Source organism: Manis javanica, chromosome 3 (genome assembly GCF_040802235.1).
Source record: "Manis javanica isolate MJ-LG chromosome 3, MJ_LKY, whole genome shotgun sequence".
Classification (NCBI taxonomy): Eukaryota; Metazoa; Chordata; class Mammalia; order Pholidota; family Manidae; genus Manis; species Manis javanica.
Genome location: NC_133158.1, coordinates 35,352,159 through 35,366,514, shown reverse-complemented (window position 1 = coordinate 35,366,514; position 14,356 = coordinate 35,352,159). Strand labels below are relative to the sequence as shown.

Below are 14,356 nucleotides of genomic sequence, written 5' to 3'. Positions count from 1 at the left end.
GATGGAGCCTACAGGGGTTTTTAGCTTCTGCATGTAGCTTCTCCGCGTCGGAAGACCACAACAGGGCTTACGCACCCTCAAGTTGTCACTTGTCCCCTGGGCACTTCTGCGCCCATCCCTTCCCATTCCCCAGGGCCAGTGCCAGATCCGCCCTTCTGCCCCACAGAGCTGAGGCCTCCTCCTCACCCCTGCCTCACCTCTGAGAGGCAGGATCAACAACGGCCGCTGGGAGAGGACATCCCCTACTCATCAACCTACTGCCTGAGCGAAAGGCCTCTCAGGTGGTGTTTTGCTGATTTTTATAGTAATTTAGGAGGCACTGATGTGCCCATTTCACAGAGAGAAGCAAGGCCCAGGGCAGGGAAAAGTCCAGAGTAGGAACCCAGGGGTGGGGAGGGGCGGATCCGGGACCCGACCGCAGCTCTGTCTGACCTCAAAGCCAGGCAGACCAGGGGTGGGGCTGCAAGGCAGTTCCCACCAGAGGGCAGAGAGCAGGGGTGCAGGTGCAAAGCCTGCTTGAGAAACTTGTAGGTCACGGGGTGTGGACAAAGTGGCCGGACCAGTTAGGCCTGAAGGGTCACACTCACCCCAAAGGCCTGCAGGGCAGGGTTTAGTTTAAGCCTGGGCTGCCTGGGGGTCAGCAAAACAGCGTGGTGGGGGCAGCTGAGGAGAGGCTGGAACAGGGAGGCCAGTGTGGAGGCTGGGACCCCAGCCCAGAGGAGGCTCCTTGAGCTGAGCAGAGGGCAATGTGGAGGCCAGACAGATGAGACCATAAGGCAGATGATGGGAATTTGGGGCAGGCCAGATGTTGGGAGCAGGGCAAGGAAGGAGGACCGAGGAGGGGCGTCTCAGCGTGCAGGAGCGAGCATATCCCCCAAGCTGATGTGCAGGTGTGGCCTGCAGGAGGGGGCTGTGGCAGGGATGGCTGGCTGTCCTGGTCTGCATCTGGGCGCTGCCATTCCATCAGCTGGCATTAGGTTTGGCTGTGGAGGAAGAGCCACTTGATATTGAAGCCAGTGGGTGTGTGCTTCTCTTCTGCCAAGGGAGCTGTCCTGGGTTGGGGTGCAGGCCCCACGGATGATGGACCAGCAACTCTGGTGGTGCTACTGCCCTTGCCAGGTGGAGCCCCAGCCTGGTCTGCCCAGACGAGATGAGGAGGCCTCTACCTTCCTTTAGAAGACCATGAGTTACACAGGACACTGTCACTAACGTTCTATGCCCAAACAATAGTCACATGTTGGCTTCTAGCAGCAAAAGGGGCTGGGAAATGTAGTGTGTACTCTGGCTGCTCTGCTCAGGTCCGGGATTCGGCTCCTAAGAAAGGTGGGGTGATGTTGGGTTCAAGCAGTCTCCAGCAGAGGTGCCTTTGGGTAGCCCGTGACCTTGGGCAGCTACCTGATTTCTGTGAGCATCCATTTGCACACTTCTGATGCAAGACACCAGGGGCACCTGCCTCATGGACACTCAGGACGCCGCCTGTGTGAGTGTGGAAGGTCAGGCTGGGAGGGCAGTAGATGGCCACTCTGAGGGGTGTGAGCATCCGATCAGGTGAGAGTGAGGGGCTGGGGAGATGACAGGTGGAGGCAGCAGACAAGGGGTTTTCCCAGCAAGACAGGGAGAGCTAACTAGGAAGGCAGCGTGTCCAGGCTGCAGGGTCAGTGAGAGGGATGGCCAAGTAGAGGTCCTGGGGATCCTGGGGACACAAGCCTCAGAGGACAGTGGGGGTGCAAGCCAGAGTGGCAGGAAGGAACAGTTAGCAGAGGGAGGTGGCCGAGTGAAAGGGCTGAGGTGGCACCCAGTGACATGTGGATGTGTGGGTGGTGCTGCCTGTCCTTCAGGCAAGGTCCCTGTGGGGGTCCTGGCCACCTGCTGGTCTGTAAGAGGGGGACACAGACCTGGTGGCCAGCCAGAGAAGGAAGTGTGACACAGAAGCCTCAGGGGGCCGGGGGGCATGGGCAGAAAGACCTGCTCCCCAAATCCACAAACAGAAGCAAAGTCAACAGGGCTTAGGTCACTTCCAGACAGGATGCACACAACTCGGGCAATGACCACGCTCCTCTTAAGAAATTATATAGAGCTTTATTAAATAAACCAAGTAGAAACGCGCCTATTTACATCCAAGTTGTCAGTGTGAGCTCAAGTAATACGCAAGGCACGATTCTTCCTGTCTCCAGCTTTAAAAAAATAATCTCATGGCCCAGCCCCTAAGGACTGAAGTGGATGCGCACTCGCAGCTCAGTCAAACTGGACTCCTGCACACCACGTCCATGTGCAACTGGCTCTGGGTGTGTCTCCAAGTCTTCCTGAGAGTGGCACGGCTCCTTGGCTGGCCAGGGGCAAAGGGGTGCGCTCTGGAGGTCTCAGATGCTGACTGACCCAGCTGCTGGCAAGGAGGGTGTCACTGGAGCCGTCCTCTCCTTTGCAGCCCCTTCCTGGAGGGCAGGCCCTGGAGGCCTTGGCCTGCCCTCCTCACTGGCCGGGCTGGGCTCTGCCTGCCTCTGCTGGGAGCTGCCCGCTGGGGAGGCCAACTCTGCACAGGGCGGGCAAGGGCTCAGGTGTGCTGAGGTGTGCGGCTTTCATACAAAAGGAGGAACAAGTAACACTGGATCTTTGTGCTTCAGCAGAACACAGCAGGTTCTCCAAAGGGACAGAAAGGAAGATCCCAGTCTCTGGCTCAAGGACATTTTCCTAACTACAATTCTCATGTCCCCATGCTGAAAGAGAAGCCAGGACAGGGAGAACAAGCTGGACCCCACGGGATGTCCCAGTGGGGCCCAGGCCAAGTTCAGATGTTTGCTCAGCTTAGGGAACAAATAGGCACGGAGGTCAGCAGTCTGTTCAACAGTGGCCCCAAGAGGGGCGCAAAGCAGCCTAGGTCTGCTCATGAGCATCTCGGCATCTCCCTGTGCGGCTGTGCCAGCATGGGGTCCCTGTCACTGCATTCCTGAGGTTCCCTGTGCAGCAACAGGGCAGGCACCCGACGCCTGTTCACTCCCCTCATTTCCTAGCAGGAGCCAGACAAGGGGAAAAATCAAGTCTCCACAGGGGACAAAGCCCACAAAAATAAAAAATTACAGTCTTTCCCTGAGACCCTGCACTATATCACTGACAGACAACTTCTAAACAGAGCTTTGCCTGCTCAAGGTCTTGAGGAGGGAGTGACCTTAGAGACTAGAAAATAAAGCGTCACCATTGTCCAGGAACCCCAGCCAACCAGGCATGAAGAATGAGCCAAAAAGCCTTAAACTCCTACATGTAAGGCTAAGCTAGTGAGCACAGCCTGAACTCTAGGTCTGCGGAACAGAGGAGGCAGTGAGGAGGCCAGAGGTGTGGGGCTGGGGGCCTGCTCTGGGTCGGGCTGTCCCGACCGTGCTGCCCACAGGTGTCAGGGCCTCCGTGTGGGGCAGCCCCCAGCCCATGCTGACTAGCGGGAGCTGTACGGTGGGCTCCACAGCCCCGCGGGAGGACTGGCTCGGCGAGCAGGAGGCAGCGCACTGAAAGGCATTGGTGAGGAGGCAGCAAAATCTAGGGTGGAAAAAGATGGAGTGAGCAACAGAGCAGAAGAGAGAGCTCAACACTGCTCAGCGCTTCCTCGGTGCCCACGTCCAGACGTTCGTGATGCGCCTGCTGCACACCCAGCATGTCTCCTGGTACTGCATCCCTGGGCCAGCAGAGGGGAACCCATGGGGGGCTTGCCGAGCCGGCCCTGAAAGGAAAGGAGGATACCTGGACACAAAGAGGCCTGGAGCCTCACCCCTGACCTGGAGCAGCACACAGCCTGCCGGGGAGAACAAGCAGTGGGTCTCAGGATCTCATGGAAGCAACCGGTCTGTGGGGCAAGCAGGGAGGGAGCCCCTCCACCTGGGCAGGAAACAGCCTCTCGGGCAGAGAAAACTGCGTGAACAAATGTGAGCACAAGGGTCTGGAGAGCTCAGGAGACAGTGTGGAGACCCGGGCGTGGCCCCCACAAACACAGGGAGGTGTGACAGGACCTGCAGTTAGAAAGGGTAAGTCCCCACTGCAAGGACAGCTGGATGTCACATCAGAATTGCAAAGAAGTGAGCCGCTGAGTATTCCACAGCTTTCCCTCGGGTTGCTTCACAGGCCTAAGAGGTATCCTAATAGAATGCTATGATTCTGGGGGTCCAGGATGCATGTGGGGTCTTGTTACCCAGGACAATACATCTATATACAAAACTGTGTCTTCTTTCAAAAAAATCAGACCCCTTAAAGCCTGGCAATTCCCCATAGGGTCAGTGAACACCAACTCCAGGAACCTTGTTACAGGAGAGGATCCTTGAATGGTCATCAGGAGACATAAGGGGTGCCATGTACAGCTGTGCAGGTTGGGTACTGCAAAGTTTCAGGCAATACCACTCATGGGTGTCCCTGGAGTCATATAGGACCATGAAGGCCTCAGGACCACCACAGATAACTGGATTATTAAGAGGAACAGGCCTTACGGTTTTTCTCCACCTGGGAAATCCCTCCTCAGAACAGCCCAGGATCCTCATCTCTGAGTCAGCTGGTCAACCAGAGCCCTCTGCAGTAGTTCCAGCAGGTGAGAACCACCCCCCAGGGTGTATGCCTATGACACAGAGCTCCCTGCCATCAGCCCTCCACTGCGCACAGTTCCGCTTGGGGAAAGCTCTCCCTCCCCAGACATCTGACCTTCTGAGTCCTGCTGCTCCCCATCCCCAGCTCCCAGATCTGCCCTCTGGGCCTCAAACCCCAGCTACAACTTTTGCCCAGGGCCAGGCCTTCTGAGACTTGGGGTTTAGGGCCTGGGCCCCTGCCTCCTCCCCCAGGACCCTTCCTCTTAGCTCCAGCTCTGCCTGGCCAAGTTTACAGGGCAGCTACTCACAGTGGGGGCTGTGCAGAGGACTGGCTCGAGGGGAGAGGGCTGGAGGCGTGGTGAGGTCCCGGGGCACGCAAACCGTGTGGTAGGCTGCAAGACCACAGGCTGGTTAGAGTGGGGGTGGGTGGCAGGGGGGGTGGGTGAACCAGGGGATCCAGTACAGCCCACCTCACCTATGATCATGACAGCAGTCCCAGCCAGCAGGGCAAAAAGGGTGAAGAACATGACTTGGTAGGAATCCAGGAAGTGCTGGAAGACGCTGGCTCCATCTGCAATCAATGGGGAGACAAGCTGGCAAAGCCACCACACAGAGTCCCCCTGTGCCACTGTGTGTGGTCAGAGGGTGAGATCAGGCACCGGACGGGAGGCCACTGCTCTCAGAGCTGAGGCTGCATGCACCAAGGGGGCCCAGTGTCCTCTGCCTCAAACCCGCCCCAACTCCCGGCCCCACCTGGCAATGGCCCAGCCTGCCTTCCTCTTCCACCCCCCTTCCCATCCCCAGCCTCCCACCTTATGGAGGGCCCCTCCTACCACCCTGCTGGGCTGTCCTGAGTCAGGACACACCCCTGCTCAGCAGGAAGAAGGCGGCGGCCCCCTCAAGCGCTCCTGAAGTTGCCTGTTCCTTTAGTCCGCTCCCAGCTAGACCTGACCAGGTTCCCTCCCTGCTCCCAGGAAAAAGCTTGAGGCCCTGGTCTGGTGGCCCTCACCCTGCACATTGCCCTCCCCTGCTACTCAGCCCTCCAGACCTAGCTGAAGCCCCCTTTGAACTGTACCCTCAGCCCAAAAGAGGTAAAATTACCCACTCTGTGCACCCCCCACCTCCTCAGCCACATCTTTAGAATCATTCCCTCTCACTGAGTTTGGAACTCTGGGCCCTCTCTGCCTGAGGGGGCACTTCTCGGGTACCTGCCCAGCACAGGGTCTGGCACGTGGCAGTGTTAGGTCATGAATTCATTCATTACTGAGCACACACTTTATGTTAGGTAGGCCTTGTTCGAAGAGCTGTCCTCACATACAGTACCTAACCTCTAGTTGGGTAATGTGATTTCTCCCAGCAGAAACCACAGAAACTATATAATTATTAAATAGGCTGATAGTTGGTAACAGTGCTATGGGAGAAATAAACAGGCAAGAGATTTGGCAGGGAGGTTCTAATCCTACTACATGAGAAAGTGATGCCTGAGGGAAGGTCTGGTGGAGGTGGGGGCGTTGGCCAGGGCCCATCGGGAACAGCCTCCCAGGGGAGGGCACAGCAAACACTATGGGCTGAGTTGAGGGCTGCACATGTTCCAAAAACAGGAAGGAGTCATTATGGCTGCAGCAGAATGCTCCAGGATGAGACGAGTCGTAAATGGGAAGGAGAGCAGGAAGGGCCTTTCGGGACACTGGAAGGACGGGCTCTACTGCCCGAAGGAGGTGACACCCATGGCAGAGTGTGGAGCAGAGGAGGGGTACGACCTCACGGCATCTGGACAGGACCCCTCTGGCTGCCATGCTGAGAACAGAGGGGAGCAAAGTGTGCATGGCTGCCTGAACGAGGACTGTCACCGTGTGGAGCACTCTGCACTTCCGACTCCTCCAGTTCCCAGACTCCCGGGGCCACTGACAGCCAGGATCATGCAGCGGGTCCCTCCCAGCCAGTCCCTCCCCACTCTGGTCCATCCCAGCTGGTGTCCCATCCCATGACTCACGAGGTCCAGGCCCTCGGCGATCCATCACAAAGGCCACAGTGACAGGGATGGTGATGGCTTGGTTAGTCACGGGGCTGGAGAAGGTCAGGGCAGTGGAAAGAGGTCCCTGGCTGCCGGCCGTGGGGTCCGAGACACCGACTGTGTAGGTCACGAAGCTGGGCAGCCCCAACGACTTCTCCTTTGCGAAGGCCAGTACGGCTGGGGACCCCGATTTCACCTGGGAGAGATGTCAGGGCTGGAGAGGAGCATCCCCACTCCGCCTGTCACAGAGTGCTTCCCCCCTGGGCCAGAAGGCTAGGGTACCCCGACCTTCCCCGCTTCCTAGGCAGGCCTGCTGACATCTGACAGCATGCAATCCGCAAAGTCGGGGAACCAGCACACAGTCTACACTCAGGGTGTTGTAAGGAAAGAACAAATCAGTCTCACTGAATTCTAATCAAGTACTCTTTAAAAAAATGCCACACTGACATGAACTATCACCAAACACTGACTTTCCAAGGGAGGCTTTCCAAGCCTAGAGCTCTGTGAATGGCTGATTGCCAATGGCCCAAGCCCGGGGCCTGCAGACCTTCCATCCTCAACAAGGAATTCACCCCGTTCCACTCCAGGAAGGTCCTGCCACATTTGCTGCATAAGACAAAAAAAGGAGCAGGCAGAGAAGCCAATGAGCTCCTTTGCCCCAGATCTCTCCCAGCTTGCCGACTCCAGGACCTACAACATCATTCACCCACCATCCAGTAGATGGGGAAACTGAGGCCCAGAGATAGGGGACTTGTTCCCACTTGTGCGGGAGTCACTGGTACCTTAGGGATTAGAGCTTTCCTTCCTGTCCCATGCTGCCATGTGTCCTGTACTGAATCCATTCATTCACCATGTTAAATGTTCACTTTCTAGTGTCAGCCCTGTCCTAAATGCTAACCTGGCATATTTAACCCCTAGTTGGGGAAGGCCAGCAGCAATCATCATAATAAATACAATTATATAGGCTAATGGGTAGCAGTGGTACTACAAAAGAAAGAAAAGGGTAAGGGTATTTAATATTTTTTTATTTTTAATTATAAAGAGACAGGGTCCAGGATTTCCACATTCTACTCATCCTCCCTGCCTCCTGGTACCTTCTGATGCCCCTGGCTTGTGCACAGACGCCACTCACCTCCAGGTTCTCTAGAATCTCCATGGCACCAAAGACCTTGACCTCGGAGCTGGTGTAGTGGTTGCTCAGAAGGATTTCAGCCTGATCGGCATAAAGCCCTGGGCTGAAGGGCACCTCGGCCCTGACCTGCTCTCCGGAGAAGGGGCTGCCCTGGCTGGAGGCAGTGACCAGCAGAGGTGTCTTCTTCATGCTGAGGTGTTTTAGCTGCCTGTCCGTCAGCCTGTGCATTGTGACCCAGCAGAGGTACTGGCCTGTGGAGGTAAGTGTTCCACCTCATCTTCTCTCCCATGTCTCCCAGATGCTACTTTCTCCCTGCCTTTCCAACTGGACTAGACATCCTTCGGAGCCCAGGTGAGGCATCACCCCCTCCTATGGCCTCCTGAGAAGTCCCTCCTCAGGGCCCCTGTGGCTAGCACTCACGCTCACGGCTCAGAATGCCAGACTCCCATTGCGGTGGTGTTCCCTGAGGCAGGAACATCCCGTCCAGCTCTGCATCTCAGAGCCTAGAGAGCCAGGCTCAAGATGAGGGTGAATAAATGGTGAACAGATACCGTGACCCAATGCTGGGCCACAGGTCCAGCTGGGGCTGACTCCCAGGCCAGCCTTCAGCGCCAGGTACAGCAGAAAGCCCCACGAAGGCAGGAGCTGGGGCTGTCCTGGTGCCTGTCATATCCTGACCCAGACTAGATAAACGAGCTAAGTGAACACTGCTGAGCAGTGCCTAGGGACACTGTCTAAGCCTGGACCCAGATGCTGGGGCCAGGGTGCCCTCTGTGTCCATCCCATGCCAGCATGGAAGGGGCCAAGTGCCCCTGGATGACTTATCTCCCTGGCTGGCCCTGTTTTCCTTGTTCAGGTGGGATAACAACACACCCTTTATGGGGCCACATTAGTGCATAAACAGGGCGGGAGACCTCCATGTGCCTGCTCCATGCCCAGCCCTAAGCTTGGCCCTGCACACAGTGTGCCCTCAGGAGGCAGCTGTGTTTCAGCAGCAGCCTGGGTGCTCATGATGCTTTGGGGCTGCTGTGCAAGGGGCAGAGTGAATGAGGGGAGAGGAGGCCTCCACCCCTGGGCCACCGAGAGCTGCAGATGGGGCTTGTGGCCTGGCACTGTTATGTCACCAACTTCTCCCAGTTAAGGAAGAACTTAAAAACAGGCCAAATGCTCATAACACTCTAACTGGACTCAGGATGAGTCTGTGCTCTGCACTGCACTCAGCATGTTGCAGGAACCTCCCATGAACCCTCACAATGTCCCAAGGGGGCACCCCTCTTCTTTGGCTGAACTGGTGATGGTTCAGTGTCAACTCAGCCAGGACATGCTCCAGCCTGTGGGCTTGGCCTGGAGCTCCACAGCTCTAACCACGCCGTGGAGCAGCTGTGGTCCAACACACTGCGTGGCCCTTGACTATTTATAAGGACCCTTCCACTATTCCTTGCTTGCCCCTCTCCAAGCTCCGTCATGCAGGCAGAGCAAGGCACCATCCTTCCCACTGCAGGGGGGAAGTAGCCTCACTACCTACAGGCTCTAAGGTAGGGAGAGCAAAAGAGGCCCTGAACCCAGGATTTCTGGCTCTGAATGTGTCCCTTCTGCTGGGTGGAGGGGGTTACTGAGAGCGACCATGATCCAGTGCAGGAGCGACCACGATCCAGTGCAGGAACACCAACCGTCCCGGCAGCTGCACAGCCCCAGGGGTCACATGACCAATCCCCAGGCGAGGCTCCTGACACACGGCCCCTCTGGACGGATACAGGATGCATGCACTGAAGACAAACCCTCCATGCAAGCACACATTCACTTTCAAACCCCTGCACACTTACCCAGAGCAGCGTCAAACCCTGGCTCTGCGGTGAAAACATCACTGGCAGGGAAATCAAAGACATCCTGCTTGAACTGGAGCTGGCAGCTGATGAGGGATTCTGGGCGCAGGGTCTCAATGATTTCCTTCTGGGCGGGGGAGCACTCACCTAGAGAGGAGGTGAGTGGGCATGGGCCTGCTGGCTGCCACACCTAAGCCCACCGGGGTCTCTGGCGCCTGCCTGCAGAGCCCCAAAGCAGGAAAGTAAGAGAAGGCCACACAGAGGCTGGCCGGGCTGCAAAATGACACCTGTGTCCTGCATTCCTTCTGCATGGGGCCCCCGGGGCCACCCAGAGCTTTGTGATGGTGCTGCAGTTCATAAAGCTGAGGGCAGTTTCCAGAGGAGGGGTTACTCTGAGTCACGGGCAATCTCAGATCAGAATTTCAGCCTTTGTTCTAGAGCCACATGCAGCAGCATGGCAGATGGGTCAGGCCCACTAATGCACTGTCATCTGCTCCTGTCAGCAGGGCGGAAACGGGCAATGTCTTTCTGGACACCAGGAGGGCACAGTTTTCCACTGAGCATCATTTCAGCAACTATACAGTGTTACCCGCTGCACAGAAGTAGGAAGAGAGGCCACCATAATGCAGTAAGGCTGCCTCATTGATCAGAACGAGAGCAGCGATACTTAATTCTAGCAGTTAAGGGTTTTTAAAAAAAATAGCCAGTATTGATGTATTTATTTCTGAAGCTACTGTCCAGGGCTGACATGGCAGGGGAATGGGTCGAATGTTCTCTGCATGACTTAGGAAAGGTAATTACAAAAATCAACATCAGTGGTGAGGCCTCCTAAGTCATTACTTTCTGGGATTAATGGTGGTAAATCGTGGCCGTCTGTACTTGGTGCCCTAGGGCTGAAGCCACATTTCCAGCTCAGAAATGCCATTTCTGAGTGGCAGGCTCTTTCAGGAAGATTCCCACTGCTTGCAGAAGCCCCGACTTTCTAAAAAGCGGGAAGGAGCAGGCCAGCTGGGGTCAAGTGCTCTCTCTGGAGTTGGCACGCGTAAGAAAAGCAGACAACACAGAAGAGCACGAGGAGGCCCTCCCTGCCCCCAAGCTTGGCAGGGCTTCTCCCGGCCCGCCCGAGCCCCTCACTCTCTACCTCTCAGGTTAGAGCTTCTGTCTCCCACGGTGACAATCACTCTGGAGGCCGTGGCCTCCCGGAAGGTGGTCGGTACAGGGTGGGCGTACCGGGCCATGATCCTCTGAGGGGTTCCAATCACCATCTGGGGAGGGAGCCGACCGAGGCAACGTCACTGAGTGCCAACAATGCGCAGGCCCAGTGCCGGCCATTTTCATGATCTGCGACCTGTGATGCAGGAATTGCCCACTTCACAGGTGATAAACTGAGGTCCACGTCTACATGACCCACTCGAGGGTGGTAGAGCTGGGTTAGACCAGTTGGTCAGGCTGGCAACCTAGTGTTCTCCCACTGAACAAGCCGCTTCTTCCGACAGCAGAGCAGGGAGCTGAACAGCAGGCTTGAGTCACTCATTGGTCTGGGGAGGCTGTGGATTTTGGCTCCTCTAACAGTTATGATAACTTCTCTGTTCATCAATTTGGTTAATGAATCTTTCAGCAAAGAGAGAAGGATCCATTTTACTGTACCATCATTTACTCAAAACAAATTACCTGACCCAAATGCAAACTTACACAGCCTGGGTAGAGAAGGCCCCCAGACACCAATCTTCCCAGATTTCTCCCTGCTCATCCCCCTTGCCCGTCCTGTGATCAGCTGCACCCAAACACTCCAGCGGCACGCCTTTCTGAGGCAGGATGAGCTCTCTAAGCTGGGATATCCTTTGCAGCCTCCCCAGCACCATTCAACCCCATCAGTCCTGCAGCCCAGCAACACTGCCGCCGCCTCCAAGTGGAAGGCCTTCCACCTACTCCGGGCAGACACCGAGCACTTCCTGCCTCCCACGGGTCTGCTTCCTACCAGAACACGATCTTGAGAGCAGATATGGGGTCTCACTCTTCCCCAAAGCCCCTGCAGCTCCAAGGGCTATGGCGATGTACAACCATAGGCAGCCTGGAGGTGGGCCCCATCAGTAACCAGACTCACCAGTGGGCACTGGCGCTCCCCTCCCACCCCATGCTTCCCACTGTGTCCCCTTCTCTTCTCCTCCTGACATCATGCTGCTGTCCTCTGCCCACCTCCCCCTCCTCCTCCACACCTTGGGGAATGGGCCCAAGGTCTTGACCCCACCTCTCTCTTGCCCTGGTGTGCCCTGCATGTTCCGGACTGCTCCAGGTCTCCAAGAACCATCTCCGGGCTGTAAACCCCATCTCTCCCCAGCTTTCTGTCCTGGAAATCCAGACAAGCACCACCAGCCCCGCCTGGAGGAGCTATAGCCTCCTCAGACTGGCCATGACTAACTCACTCAGCATCAGTCCCCTCACCAGCCTGTGCTCCCCTCTCAGAGCTAAGGACCCACACCCACCTCATCACCCAAGCCAGAACCGAGTCACCCCAGGGCTCCCTTCTCCCCCTTCCCTCCTGAATCTCTCCCAAACCCACCCTGGGTTTCTGCCCTCCCACCAGGGCCTGCTGAGGGTATCCTGGGTCCTGGCTGGCTTCTCTTCAGCTACTCACCCTCTCTCAGGCTCTTAGACTCTGCCAGGTGCCAGTGATCATTCCAAAACTGACCTCTGATATCACTCTTTCCTTTAAAACAATCCCTGATGAATCCCTACTGCCTAGAGCATAACTTCCCCCTCTTTACTCTGGCAGAGTAACAACAGAAGCTAATACCTACTGAGCATTTGCTGTGTGCTGAGGACCATTTTAAGTGCACCACACATTAACTGATTTAATTCTCATATTATCCCCATTTTACAGATGAGAAAACCAAGGCATAGGGAGGTTAAATAATTTACCCAAGGCTACACAGTCTCCCAATGGCCCAACTGATATCTGAACAAGGACAGCCTGGTCCCAAAGCCCAAAGGCTTAACCACTCCATGGGCAATACCAGGAATCCAACACACATCACCTGATCACACCAGCCTCCACTTATCCCGCCTGCTATGTTCCAGCCACCTGAACCCTACACACCTCTGCTGGTGTCCCCCCTCCAGGCCCCCACCCCTGCCTGCTCTCCAAGGCTCCTTACATGAGAGCTTTATTAGTCACAAGTGCCTCTCTCTGCAACTGGCTCACCCAAACTGCGGAGTCGCAGCACTAAAGATGCAAGCTATTAGGTTAAACTGCTGGATTCGATAAAGTGCACCCCAGCTCTAAAAATGAGGCACATTTGGAACACAGCCAGACTTTGCTCATTGATTCATTCTCGGCTGGAGATAAATAGAAAAGAGAACGGTTTTGTTCGCCTCCAGAAAGACTCAAAGGTGACTTGCCAGGGGAGGTTTATCTTTGCTGGTGACGCCAATCCCGCGCTGGCCCACCCACGGCCTCAACTCCCAGGGAAACACCCACAATGGACATTCCTGCCCTCCACTGAAGTGTGTGGGAGCTGGGGTCAACCCCAGTGACCACCTCTCATCGTGACACCTTTTGCACATGGGGAGGAGGGGGCCTGGGAAGAAAGGGAGCTTATCCCAATCCCAGAGGCAGTGGGTGGGAGACCCCAGACTCATGGCTCCCAGGTCCCAGCTGCTTTGTGAGGTACGTTACTTCTTTCTTAAAGAAAAGAGAACCATTCAGTATTAAAAGCTGAAGGTCCCACCCAAGAGGGTCAGCTATGTGTGCCTCGGAGTCCCACCTCCTTGTAGGTCCTCAGGTGTCCAGCGACCTCGTAGTAAACTGTCACGGATCCTGCATCCCGGGCCACCGCCACGCCTGTCTTGGGGTCAACGTGGAGGATGCTGTTGGCTGAAGAGCTCCACGTTCCAGAGAGGCCTGAGAGAGGAAGCCCTGGCTGTCATTCATCTTTCCTGTGCCTGACATGCTAGCCAAACCCTGTGTCACCTGTGAGACTGTGCCAGCCCCCAAGCTCCACCCTGCTGCCCCAGGAAGCTCACTCTTCACCCTCTGGATGGGCCGTACACTGCCGGCCTCTGCACCCTGGCTTTGCCCATTCCCCTCACACTCCTGGCTGCAGCCACTGGCAGTACTCCTGCTTCATCTCCTCTCAGCACAGCTGGGGCCTTGCCTGGAATGAACCCGCTCCCACCCCATCACATCCCTGCTGGAATCTCTTAGCCATTCTCCTGTCCTGGGATGACCTGGGTGCTGGCCCTCCAGGCCCCCACTTTCTGCACACTCTCCTTCCCCAACTGTTTATCAACCTCTTTGCAGCAAACAAAGCAGTTGTCAGGCACAGAGCTGTCATTCAACAGCATTTCTTACTTAAAAGCCAATCACATTCTATAATAAATACAATAAAAGAACCCAACAGCCACATTCCATTTATGACAAAATATATTTGCTTTTCTTTAAAGGCAGTATTTAATGTCCTTCTAGAAATAATTTAATTAGGTAAAAAAAAATCAGGGAGCCAATTTGAAAAAAATTAATTATTATACATGGATGTAGAGGAGGCACGGGAATAGCTGAAATTTGGAGGTCACTGAACTGACCCAATAGCTATTCTCTGCTGAAGCTTCCTTCTAGAGGCATGCTGTCCAACACCATGCCACTAGCCAGGGAATTAACTAGAATAAGGCAGTCATTGCTCAGCTGCACTGGTTACATTTCAAGTGCTCAGTTCCTGTGCTGGTGTAGATACAGGACATTTCACAAAAGCAGAAAGTTCTAAGGAACAGCGCTACTCTAGAGCAGCGTTAGCAAACGTTTCCTGTAAAGGTCAATATTTTGGGCTGTGCAGAC

At 55.6% G+C, this 14,356-nt stretch overlaps 1 protein-coding gene across 4 annotated transcripts in view; it reads right to left on the bottom strand.

Moving 5' to 3' along the window:
- Positions 1–2,059: 2,059 nt before the first annotated feature.
- Positions 2,060–14,356, bottom strand: part of NUP210 (nucleoporin 210) — a 109,734-nt gene continuing 97,437 nt past the window's right edge. The window contains exons 33-40 of one of the 4 annotated variants that reach the window (XM_073231105.1): positions 13,290–13,426; positions 10,667–10,790; positions 9,526–9,672; positions 7,703–7,953; positions 6,550–6,766; positions 5,032–5,127; positions 4,865–4,948; positions 2,060–3,706 (exon numbers count right to left, since the gene is read on the bottom strand). In XM_073231105.1, coding sequence (XP_073087206.1) covers positions 3,582–3,706; positions 4,865–4,948; positions 5,032–5,127; positions 6,550–6,766; positions 7,703–7,953; positions 9,526–9,672; positions 10,667–10,790; positions 13,290–13,426 — 1,181 coding nt within the window. In that variant the 3' untranslated portion in view covers positions 2,060–3,581. Of the gene's footprint in view, positions 3,707–4,864; positions 4,949–5,031; positions 5,128–6,549; positions 6,767–6,799; positions 7,177–7,702; positions 7,954–9,525; positions 9,673–10,666; positions 10,791–13,289; positions 13,427–14,356 lie in introns of those variants that run through there. The other 3 variants (XM_073231106.1, XM_073231107.1, XM_073231108.1) reach the window with 3 other exon arrangements.